At 27.9% G+C, this 13,028-nt stretch overlaps 1 protein-coding gene across 2 annotated transcripts in view; it reads right to left on the minus strand.

The window, feature by feature from the left end:
• LOC113559191 (band 4.1-like protein 4) overlaps positions 1-13,028 on the minus strand; it is a 143,471-nt gene that overhangs the window by 72,049 nt on the left and 58,394 nt on the right. For both annotated transcript variants that reach the window (XM_026964818.1, XM_026964816.1), the window contains exons 3-5: positions 7,469-7,573; positions 5,879-5,921; positions 2,913-2,991 (exon numbers count right to left, since the gene is read on the minus strand). In XM_026964818.1, the coding sequence (XP_026820619.1) occupies positions 2,913-2,991; positions 5,879-5,921; positions 7,469-7,573 (227 nt within the window). The remainder of the gene's footprint in view (positions 1-2,912; positions 2,992-5,878; positions 5,922-7,468; positions 7,574-13,028) is intronic.

The raw sequence follows: 13,028 nt of genomic DNA on the forward strand, positions 1-13,028 counted from the left end.
TGCATAGACATAAAATATAAACAATCTATTTTAACTAAATGGCATCGCAAGAACATCGAATTTTTGTGGAATATGTCGGACTGAGATTTTCAATTCGGTGGAGCATAATATTACTTACTCGAGTATGGGTAAACCTAAGTGCTACGACTATAAGTCATGTTTTAATGACGATAAACCAAATGGCATCATAATAACCTTATTTTTGTGTATAAAAATAAAATATATCAAATATTATTACAAGAAAACTTATAAATCAATATAAAAAAAAACCATATAGTTGTTATTTGTTTGTAATATTTTGGTTTATAAAAGATTTGAAATTAAAATATTGTGTTAAAATCCAAGAAATTCTTCTTTTAATGCTATAACCTATAATTTAACAAATTTTCTATCAGACAATTTGATAAAAATCAATTCTTGCTTTTAATACTATAAAGTTTAGATTTTTGTTTGTTTATATTTTTATTAACAATATTTTTTGTAGTTATGGACTTAACAATATACTTACACAATAACTTTATTTATTTGATCTAAAGTAATATGTAAACTTTTCATTGAGTTTTGAAATTCTATTCAAGTATAGAATGAAAAAAAAACAAATAAATCAAATTTGTATTATTTTCTATAGAGGAAAAGCCCTGCTTAAAAAATAAAAGAGTGACAAATTAAATCATCTTATAAAATAATAAATAAACGATACTACATATATTAAAAACATAAGTAGATTGTATAAACGAATAATAAACCAAAAAAAGAGTAGAAAAAAAATACAATAATATTTTAAAATAAAATATAAGCCGAAGTGGAAAAAAAATCATCAGTCTAGTTATAATGTAATCTGAAAACAACACATTCTGCATAAAAGCAGGTATCTACTATTTTTATATTTTTTTTATTATAATTATTTTTAAATAAAATAAATAAAGGTTACATTTTAAACGACGAGTTTTTTTTATAGAATTTGTAGTGCATATAATATATATTATATATGTTTATATACAAATATTTCGAATTAATTACCCTATTAGAATCATATTTGAATAAACATGGAGAAAAAAATTGCATAATAAAAATACAATAATATAGTTAAAATACTATAAATAAATGCACCCGAAGTAAAATAAAACTGCTGCCGTCTTGATTACAATATAGAAGTATAATGATATACACTCACTGAGAGTAAAAATCGATTGAGACATGTGGTTTTTTAATAATAGGAACGATAAAAATCTTTTGAACAAAAGAACCTCGAGGGGCTTGAAATGTCCGTTTCCTCGTATCGTTTCCATAATATTATGTTATAATTTATGTGCCAAAAATTCACATAATATCAATAACAAATATTATTTGTTTTGGTCATCTAATCGATCTAAGATCTGTGGTGTTTGTGTTGAGGAGAGAGAGTCAGAGAAGATTACATGTTTTCTATCCTATTTTTCTATTTCGTGTTTATGGCTTTAAAAAAAAAAACCCCGATCGTACCTATATATATCGCAAAATGTAATATTATAAATTATAATATATTATTTGCATAAACGGCACAACAGCTTTAAACGGCTACAGCTGCCGCCCACGCGACAGTCAAACCAACTACATTATCCACTGCTACGCCGATAAACCGGCCGCAAGGCAATTGATAGTAAACACATACACAATATTAAGACCCTCGTAAATCACCAGATCTAATAATTATGAGTACACGTACTTCAATCTGTCGATACGTGATCGCTCGATAGACGTTTAACACATGGTAATATTACAAAAAGCATACTATATTTTATTATTATTTTTCTATAAATCATCCATTATGATGTCTTACGACGATTTTTTTTTAAAACAACTTACAGTGGTTTAACATTGATAACAAATCGTTTGTAAGTAGATACAAGTTATACAGAATGATTCATATATGCTCAGCCGGCCCATTGATTTGTTCAAATTCTGAGTTTCGAATATATTTTAAATAAGTGTTCTCGAAGGCTGAACATTTTCAAGCACGTATTCAAGATTAATTTTCGGAGGAGAGGGTTAAAGTTTTGGAAATTTTTTTACTGTAAATAGTAATATTCATAACAGATAATTGTTTTAAAAATCATAGTGTCTATAAACCAACATTTAAACGAATAATTTCTAAATTATTAGATCTTTATGTACTGAGGATATTAGTTTAGGTATGTTAATTGGTTAAAATGTGTCTTAAAAATTATAATAATTAATGTTTATATATTAGACTTTTATGATTTTTAAAAATTTCTAAGAGTAATAGATCAAATATTATAGTAATATTTTATTTTTGATACACAATCATTATTAAGGATTATTATTCTAGAAATATTAAGTTTTAAAACTCAATTTTATCAAAAAGAAATCATTAGCTACTTAACATTTACATTACAAAGGGCGCTTTTCTTAAAAAATAAAAATACATTTTTTCATAATAGAACTTATTAAACGGTATATAAAATAGTAATGTATGAAAATATTATCTTTAAGTATGCTAAAATACATTCCGAAAATCAGAATTCGAATAATAATTATTGAATCTGTTATCATTAAATGATGACACTGTGCACCCAAGGTTTTCTCCATTTCTCAAAATTACTTATTAAATATACAACATGATATAACATAAAAAAAAATCTGCCATAAAACTATAAAGTCGATGGACCATTTGGTTTCAAGACAGCTAATTACTGCGCTGCGTAGGCGCAATAGATTGGTATTTTTATACAAGATCTAATTCATCGATGAGCAATACATAATATCAGTACCTACAGTATTTCCAGTTATGACTTGTTTACAAAATCCAAATCAAAATTAAATTATATTCAATATTCAGATGAACACCCAATACCATTATATCCATTATAATTATATTCATAAGTAGGTAATGTCATATATTATTATCTTACCTGGTGATTTCTTCTACCAGCTTACATGGATCAGCGGCATAAAATTTCACGCCGAAGTAAAACGTGAAATTTTCATTACCTGAAATTCCAAAATAAAAATTCATAAAAAAACTTTATTAGTTTATTATACATAAAATATTATTTATTTGTTTTTGTAATTTGGTTTGTTTTCAAGACAAAACAATATTATTATATAATAAGGTTTCTGTGTAGAAAACTGAAGAAACCAGTAAGATTAATTATACAATATGTTTAAGTTTGAGTACCTATATGTTGTGTTTGTGAGCCACACAAAACAGTACGACACGCATAAGGCATAATATCATGAAGGGTATACGGATATAGGTGTGTATACAAAACACCACCGTACGACGATGACGCCGAAAGTATGGGGGGTAGGTGGACCAATTAGTTAACGTGGTGCATCAAACTTTGTACCAACATTGTTGACTTTCCCATTAGAATTAACTTTCAGAATGTACCTAATAATACTAAATGTATCATGTTAGGACTGAGTGTAGCTATTAGTTGGTGAATCACTAAAAACTAAATATAAAAAAAATATAAATATCCTTCCAAGAATTCTTTAATAAAAGAAACGTTTGCCCACAAAATTGATCTTAAAAAGCGTCCGTGATTTATTTTACTTATTTTTTTCTTTACGATCATAAAGACGTCGCTCTGTTTTTATATTGCCAATAAAACGAAATGCGATATTTACCTGGGCGGCAACTCTCCGACGGATTTCTACTATCTACACCCACCCGCACAAGCGGAAATATCCGGCGTAATTAATGTCATAAAATTAATTACAAGCACGTTTTACAACTACTTATAGCACAAGCAAAAGTAATGGACACCCAAATTGGTTTCCAACCGGTAGTTACTTGTTATTAAAAAAAATATTGATCTTTTCTCTTTCTTTCTCTCACTAGCGCTTCATTTTTGTCTTGGTTGTTCACGTACGCTATTTTCGATTAAAGACAACCACTCTAAAAATATCTTAGCTTTTTCTTCATTAATTATTAATTATTTTTAAGGTTTAAATCTGTTAGAAATCGTGAGCTTATAAAATGAGATTAAAAGAAATAGATTATTTAACGTCGAGCAGTGTACACATATGTCGTAACCGTAAGAAATCGATTGTTAAATTATTGTTAAACAATAAAACAAATAATATCAAACTGAATTCTCGTAATTATCAGTTATAGTTTATTACAAATCATATTATTTTTCGTAAATGAATACAATTTTTTGATTGATTGATTAAGTACGATATGCAAGTCATGTCATATCTAAATATGTATAGTTTTATTCATTAAATAAGTATAAATATTATCTTTGGAGTATTGGTTGTAAATTTGATGAATGGTTACGAGTGTCTTATTGTTAATTAAACTCATTTAAACTCATTTAAACGAGTATCTACATGTTTGTTTTGACTCTCGGTGTACAACAATCAATTTTGTCGTTTTTGAAAAAGATAAATATATCGATTTTTCTATGAAGAATTATTATGTCGTTGTGTCGGATTATTGCGCGTTTCGAAATAATTCCGGTACATATTTTATTATAATATAGGTCGAGTACGAGGAGGAAATAGCCACAACCAATACGCGCGTTATGGGTCGTAAATCACAAGCGTTGGCGATTTTAATCGAAATGTTTTTACTACCATTAAAACCCCCGGGTCGAGAGAGTGGTGACGTATATGAATGTGTGTATACCCAGTAGGTAATAACATGCACAGCAGTTACGATATTACTATTATTATTATTATTATTATTATTGCTATAGTATTAACGGGGGGTGTACAAGGAGTAGTCTAGCGTAATGTTATAGATTTTAAGGACATCGACGATCATCATCATAACATTAAATATAGTGGCATAAATTATACATGGCGATTCACCAAGAATTCTATTTATTAATATTTATATAAGAATTTTTGGAATTTTTAAGCAAAAGTACATAAATTATTCGGAAGATAATTTTTGTTGAAAATGTTGATATTCTTAAACTAAAATTCGAACCTAAATGTTTCTAATTTAACAAACTTTAAGTACTAAGGTCATGAGTCTCTTAAATAGGTTTAGAATATTCAGAAGTTACATTGATTTGAAAACTATAAAAATTAATATCAATTTACTAGTTTATAAAAAATGTCCAAGTACTTATATAATATAGTACCTATCAAACTAAATATTATTAAATGTATTTAATGTAAAAAATATTATTAAGGACTATTATCCTTATAGTACATTTAGTTTAATAACTCAAAAACTACTCGTTCAAATTTCAAGTTAGATGTATATTAAAAAGATCCATCTATCCAATGTTTTACTGTAAAAAATAGAAAGTTTGTACTGCATAACACATTAACACGACACTCCTCGAATGGTAAAAAAAAAATCTATGTATTTGTAAAAAAAAATGATTTTTCAGCATACTCACAGCTAATCAGTAATCACTCAATATCTGTAAGGTATTCCCACCGGTTCAGTTTCTGGGATATACAAAACTACGTGTCTATAACAGTTTTGATTATGAAATGTATAATATAATATGTATCCATATACACGTTCAGTGGGATGAAAAAAATGGACCGAACACATATGCGCTGTTGACAAGGGTTATAACCCAGGCTTATTATATGCAACTATACAATTATTACGGTTTTAACGCATATGCACCACGCGACTAACCCCATTAATAAGCCTCCGAGCCCCACTCCTCTTACCATAGGAGCGTCGCACGTGTACACAATATGTATGTATATAATATATGCATAAATATCCAATTTAATGCGGTATGTATGCCCCCCTCCTGTGGACGTAAATAAAAGTTAGTGCCACGTGGAAGACGGGAAGGCTAACCGAAACCGAGGTTGCAGGGTTACCCATGAACTTTCGGTCAAAATGGATTTAACACAAAATCGTGCGCGGTGTAAATGTGTGTATACGTACCCTTCATCTGTTTGTTCATTTTCTTGGAAAGATCCAACCAGTGCTGAAACAAAAGTATACAAAATATAAATTATTATCGGCCGTGTATGGGTTCATAGATGCGAGTACACACGTATATAATAATATATATATATAGGCATATAATGTACATAATAATTAACAACACTACCGTTGTGTTAATATCATGATAATTGAACATAATAAGACAGTTTCACTAATACTATTATATTATTACAAATAATACGACAAAAGTTGCACGACGTATAACATTATTAACTGCGGAGCGCTAAACATGAATTCACAGATATAGGTATATCATTATGGTATATTACTATGAATCGAAACAAAAGGTCATTTTCTCGGGTTTAAATTATAGAGAAGGAAAATATTTAAAAATAATATTCAACTTTCGAAATCCAAAAAAAAAACAAATACACAAAAAAGAATACATGAATTTCAATCCAAAATTTCCAGACTTATTATTCCTAATAGTCATAAATAAAATTATGCTCAAATCATATCCTCAATCCTCTATAACGTGGATGTGTTTATGAACATGGCCACTATAGCAATAATCAAACATCAAGATCTGATCTAGTTCAAGTTTAAATTAACTCAAAGCTGAATATTTTGAAATTTTTATTTTTACAGGTGAGATATAAACTGAAAATGAGGAACATAACATGAAGATAAAGACTTTTCAATAAATTTCTATCAGCCTGATCTATAAACTAGGTCTAAACACACATCTTAACTTCGCATATATCTTTATATTTGTAAGGTTACAAAATAGCTAAACTTCACTACTGCACATAAATTATCCACCTTCACTGTCTTAACAATTCCCATTTTCAAACCCTACTATCTATCTCTATCTTCAGAAATCCTCCCAGAAGGCTCAAACGACAATAGTCTCGACATTTTATTATTTAATCAATTTAACACCCATAAGAATTTATTAAACTTACGCCAAAGTTTTGTCAGTGAATGTTCATCCCCCCCCCCAAACAACAAGAAGCTCCGTATTATAATATAATCATTTATGTAAATTACCTATGAACGTATGAATTGTATAATTTTCTAAATTCAATAATTGCAGAAAAATGCAGTTTTAAGAACGTACAAGATGGACGTGAATAGGTGTTTAAATTTATTCGAATAAAGATATAGTATTACAACTTTTTTGTATAATCCTATACGGATATGAGTGATATTACTATGTATTATTTATGAACACTGTTTACCTATAGCAAACATTTCCTAAATTGTGTATTTCATTTTAAATATTTAATTATAAAAACTACTTTATATTGCCTATTTATAGGTAATAAAAATAAACGCATTCTCTGATTTACTGGTTTTATTCACAATATAAAAGACTATTAATTTATTTCACTCGCGACGCGCCTCAAATCTGTATATAGTTATATATTACTATTATTACTCATACAAATTTGAATTATCCAATGTGTAGCCTAATAATTAAATCAAAGATCATTTAAATAAACAATATTAATAAAATAAATAATATAAATTATAATATACTTAGTGATAAGTAAATATTATTTTACAAATTGTAATTTAACTTACAGTTTGATTTTGTGAATCTAAGTAACGAAGGCCAAAGTAAGCTGTTTCGAGAAGGCTTAAATGCCTCACAACCACATCAAAAACTTCTTGACCCAAACTCGAACCCTGAAAAATTAAAATATTAAATAAATTACTTTTGCTATCAATAATTTAATCTAAAACACTCTATTATATAAGTGGAATGTCTATCACGTAAAATAACAATTTCCTAAGTAGAACATGTATAATAATATGGCAATATAAGAAATAAAGTTTAAAAAGAATACAATTATAATTATTATGGTTATTCTAATACAATCTAATTTCTATAATTCACAAATATATAATATAATAATAATAATATTCAAAGGCATTTTAAATGAAAAAATAATTATCTAACTTAACACAGAACAATATTTGTGCTCAACTGAAACAATAATTATTAATATAAAACAAACCAGACAAGAAAATGTTTATTTAAATTTATTCAACAGAAATAATTTGCATAAATACACTAAATGTGAAATATATTATAAATGTAAACTCGAGACATTGTGTTTTGTATGGTTTATTACTAATTTATTATTTATTGGATGTTTTACCAAGAAATTATTTTGTATGTCAATCATGTTATAATAGACGCAATAAAGCACTCAAGTGTCTACAATTAGGTATCATAAAGTCTGATTTGTTTTAAGTTTAAACTGCAGCCAATATCTGTAGTAAGATTATTGTAATAATATTTATTTAATAATCATCATCAAATAATGAAATTCGTAACTTTATAAGTTACCAATATTTAGATAAAATTATTCAACTATAATATTATATTATAATGATTACAACTAACCTAAATTTGGATAAGTAAAACTATAAACTTCAAGCTATGATAGTAACAATTACACAATATTTTAAATAATAGGTACATTTTTTACAACTAATGCACTTTATATTTTACATTTGTAATGTATAAGCTTGAGTTATTTATTTTACATGAAAAAATCATATAATATTATACGTCTTACTAAAGTAAAAATAAAATTTCAAAGTAATACCTATATAAGGTTGGTGATTTTTGAGCAACATAAAATCACCGGTGTGGCTCACATAAAACTGTTCATCGGGTAGTTTCTCTTAATGGTGTGTAGTATAAAAAAATGAGCTAGACGGTCATAAAAATACGATATGATCTCGGTAATAAAACTTTCGAGTGCGAACTATAGTTCTCGAATAAAGATCCTCCGAGTAAGTGTTATTCATTTTTGTTCATTTTCACAACATTTTTAGAGTTCAAACATAAGTATCCGACTAATGATAATTAATACTACTCTATATTATTATAATGAATCACGAGTTGTTCTAACATTTTAATTACCTAAGTAATTATCTACTTTATTTTTAAATTGTACCATGCTAAAACAACGACATTTACTTAATACCATTTTTCAAAAATATATACTATTTAATATTTACTTAAAGATAGATTTATTTTTTATATATTATAACCGTTTTATTACTATTTATAATAAAGTTATGATGTAATAGTTTAGAAGATTATTAAATTGAAAAATTTAATTTATTTCAATCAAAATCTAAAATATTAAGAAATGTTTATCTTATGACATATGAGGTTTAGTACATTTTATACATTTTATCGATGTACTAACCTAACCTACGATGTTTGGGGTGTTTCATAAAGTGCGCAATTTTTGAAAATGCAATAAATACGCTGATGGTTACTAAATTGCACCATGACAATTAAGTTTAATAAAAACGAAATACCTTCTAATGAGAGTGATAATAGGTGACAAAAATAATTAAGATAGGGTTAAAAATCTTCAAACAAATAAATCCCACACATTTCAAAAATTGCGCACTTTATGAAACACCCTATATATTCTAACAAAAAACTTATTTCGATTTTCAACATGATATTATTATGTATGTTAACTAATGTGTAATTTTCTCAACGTTAGTACTATTTAATATAGTATAAAGTTATTTCTTTATAGATTAAAATATTTCAAAAATAAATAAAACATTTTTGGTTAAAACATGAATAATAACTTTTGATTTCAATATAATATTATTATACGCTATGTTTTTGAAAGACATCACAAATTTGTTTCATAAAGGTGCACTGTGCAGATTTTCCCATCGTTTCTGAGCATCTAATCGATATTTATACGAATAATAATGAGCCGAAAATGAAAATGAAAACAATTTTCATTCCTTTCCATTCTATTTCATCCTATTTTCTTCTCTCGCACGCCTACTCTCTTTTATTCCAGTCTCGTGCACATATACATAACACACACACGCGCGCTTTCAATATTTTATATACACTTAAGATATTTACCGTTTTTGAATGCTTATATAGGTATATACTTACACATAATATATAAAACAAAATAACAACACGGCAGAATGCGTCCAAGTGTTCCCGGGAAAAACAAAAAGAAAATCGTCGCGGGTGGTATCGAGGGGAGAGGAGTGAAAAGGAAATTATACCACTCACATTTTTACGCCCGGAAAATAGACCCCACACACATCAACACACACATACGCAGACATGCATAATTCATGAGACGCGAAAACCATCAATCAAACAAAGCCTCGTCTTGGTCAGTGCGCCGTTGCAGTTTATGTCTATATACCTACGTATATAATAATACTATATAGATAACTCTTCGCCTTTCCACAGCCACTGTGCACTTAAGACGTTAACTACTTTCATACGACTTGTATGAAGGGAAACTACGTCGCGAATAGGCGTGTTATCCAGTTAATATAGAACGACCGAGGAGAATTCATTCGTCTGCGGCGTACACAATACGCTACAGACACTGCCACGGGATCCTCATCGATTTATCAAAAACGATAAAAGGGTCGCCGAGCAGCAGTTTAATAGGCAATCTCGCCGAAACCGATATAATACTTTCGCATGTTAATATACCGCACACGCGCTCTACACTCGATCATTTCGGTACACATTTCGGCAGCGATATTATAATAATATTTCTCCAAAAAGTCTGCAATATTAAAAAGCCACACAATGTTCTGATACAATATTATTCTGTTATTTGTTCGTTTTCTTGCGATTTCGTGATTTATTTTTCGTGAGAAGCTTTCGTGAATCAACACGCGTTTCAAATATTATAGGTGCATAGCATGATCGTCTTATTATGAAATAGGTACGTAGGTTCATATATAAGTAAGATATTTATATTATTTAGTGAGACAAAGAGTGATTCACAAATAATATTCACTCCCCACCCTTTCCCCCTTTAATAATCAAATTCTGATTTTTGAAATTGTCACGTATTTATTTAGAGGCCATATTTTTAAATAATTAAAACCTTACCTAACCTAACTTAGCGTCTTATAGCGACGAAGACTTCTGTTTTTCAAATTCAGGGCCTTTTTTATAGTGAATTATTAACTAGATAATTATTTAAAAAATTTTAATCTAAATCAAGATTTCAACGAGTAGTTTCTGGATTATTAAAATGTTTATGCTAGGTCAATTTTTTATTTGAAAAACAAGTTGCTTAAATCTTAATAATTGAAAATATAGTATATTATACTTAGAAATTTCAAAAATCACAATAATTATGATTTAAATTATTTGAATACATGTATTTTTAAAATAAAAATGGGGGGGAGGTGAGCATGTTTAATAAATCACAGTAAATAAATATTATAATATAATACTGTATACCTATCCATACGCTAATTTTTTTTTTTTTTAATTCGGTTTAAGACAGCCAACTTCTCAACACATTTAACGTTCGAGAAGCGAAAGGTATTATATTATTATAGTTTCGTAGTATTATAGTTGCGCTTATCATGGACTAATTTTGGCAAGGACACGAGAGTTGTTTCACTGTCAAAACGTGTGATACATGGTCGCGTGTACTTCCGCTTTGACTTCATCGCGTATGATTTATGACAATTATTATTACAGTTCACTTGTACTATGCACTAGGCCCTTTCAACGTAATGATGTAGTTGAAAACTGTATGGATTGCTGGCGTGGGCTATATTTAATAATATCGCGTTTGCCCATAACAGGGTATGTCGTTCAACCGTAAGAAAAGTGTGTATAATATAAGAACGATTGATACGAGAAGGCGTACAAAACTACTAGTATTGCGATACGTATTATAAGTTATAATATTTCGACGGTTGATTTAATCATGTGTTATGTTTTATATGTGTATAATCAAGTGCAACTGAAATATTTTGTTTAGTTTGTTACTTTTATATACAATATTTCTATGGCCACGACTGCTTGGATTTTGGGTCACCGAAATAAAAGATTTCATTAAGTATAAAAATAAAACCTATAGTAATTTCTAATAATATGATAATCATTTTGTTAATTATTCCAACTCCGAAGATATAATATTATTATCACTAAAACAAATACAGTGGCTTAAGATGTGTATACATGTCAAGAAAAAATACATGAAGTATGACCTTCTAAATTGTTTCTATTTAATAATAAACTTGTTCAAACTTTGATTCTGGGAATTTTTTAAATATAATATATACCTACAAAGACCACATTTTAAAACTATTGAAATTTTTTATACTACTTAAGTACTACCCGGTGGTGATACAAACTTATAAAATGAGAACCCCCTTTTTTACTGTAAATTATAGTATCGTTTCATGTATAATATTTTATAATTATTTACCTATTATGTACCTATTTTAAAATTTAAAAAATCAGTTTTTCGGTAACTAAAATATTTATTCTAAGGATAAAATTCCTTATAAATGATCTTACAAAAATATTAAATGTTTGATTTTATTATTGGATCTAGTGTTTATAATACTTAATATTATAATACAAATTACAAAATATCAGCTAAATAATTTACAATTAAAAAAACATGTCATCATTTAAAAAAATAAAGCTTATATTTCTACAAGAAATTCTATAAATTCAATTAATATAACAAAAATCTAAAATTTGAAAATATTTAAAGTATACTTGAAAATTCCAAAACTCAGATTTTGAATAACTGCAGTATTGTCGAAAGAAAAATAGAGTGATCATGCTTGATAAATAACTGTGTATAATAATATGATATAAGTACCTAGCTAAAAGATCATAATATACCTTTAAAACTAATGGAGAGTAAAATAATTGTAATAACGACTTTATTCGAATACCTACATCGTATAAAATATTTCTCGAAATCGCATTGTTTTTAATGTGCACACGAGTTGTAAAGTTCTAACCTCTTGGAAAGTATTCGACATCGTGTAATATAAACATCATAATAATGGCAGACATTAACACCGCGTTATGTAATTTGAAGACACGCAATCGATTTTAATGCTAATTTTTCGAATGAACTCGGTGCGTACATTTCAACCGAAAACAAACGGAATAGTTTCTTATATTTTATCGCGGTGAATCGAATTAATGGCACGCATTCGTACTAATTATTATGCTCCGCAACAATATTCCACGAGTACGGCGTAATGTGCTTGGTAAATTATTTCCCAGCGGCATTGTACCGAGTTTAATATTAAATCCTGGCGTATGCGAAAATAAAACTGTGCG

This window comes from Rhopalosiphum maidis, chromosome 1 (genome assembly GCF_003676215.2).
Source record: "Rhopalosiphum maidis isolate BTI-1 chromosome 1, ASM367621v3, whole genome shotgun sequence".
Classification (NCBI taxonomy): domain Eukaryota; kingdom Metazoa; phylum Arthropoda; class Insecta; order Hemiptera; family Aphididae; genus Rhopalosiphum; species Rhopalosiphum maidis.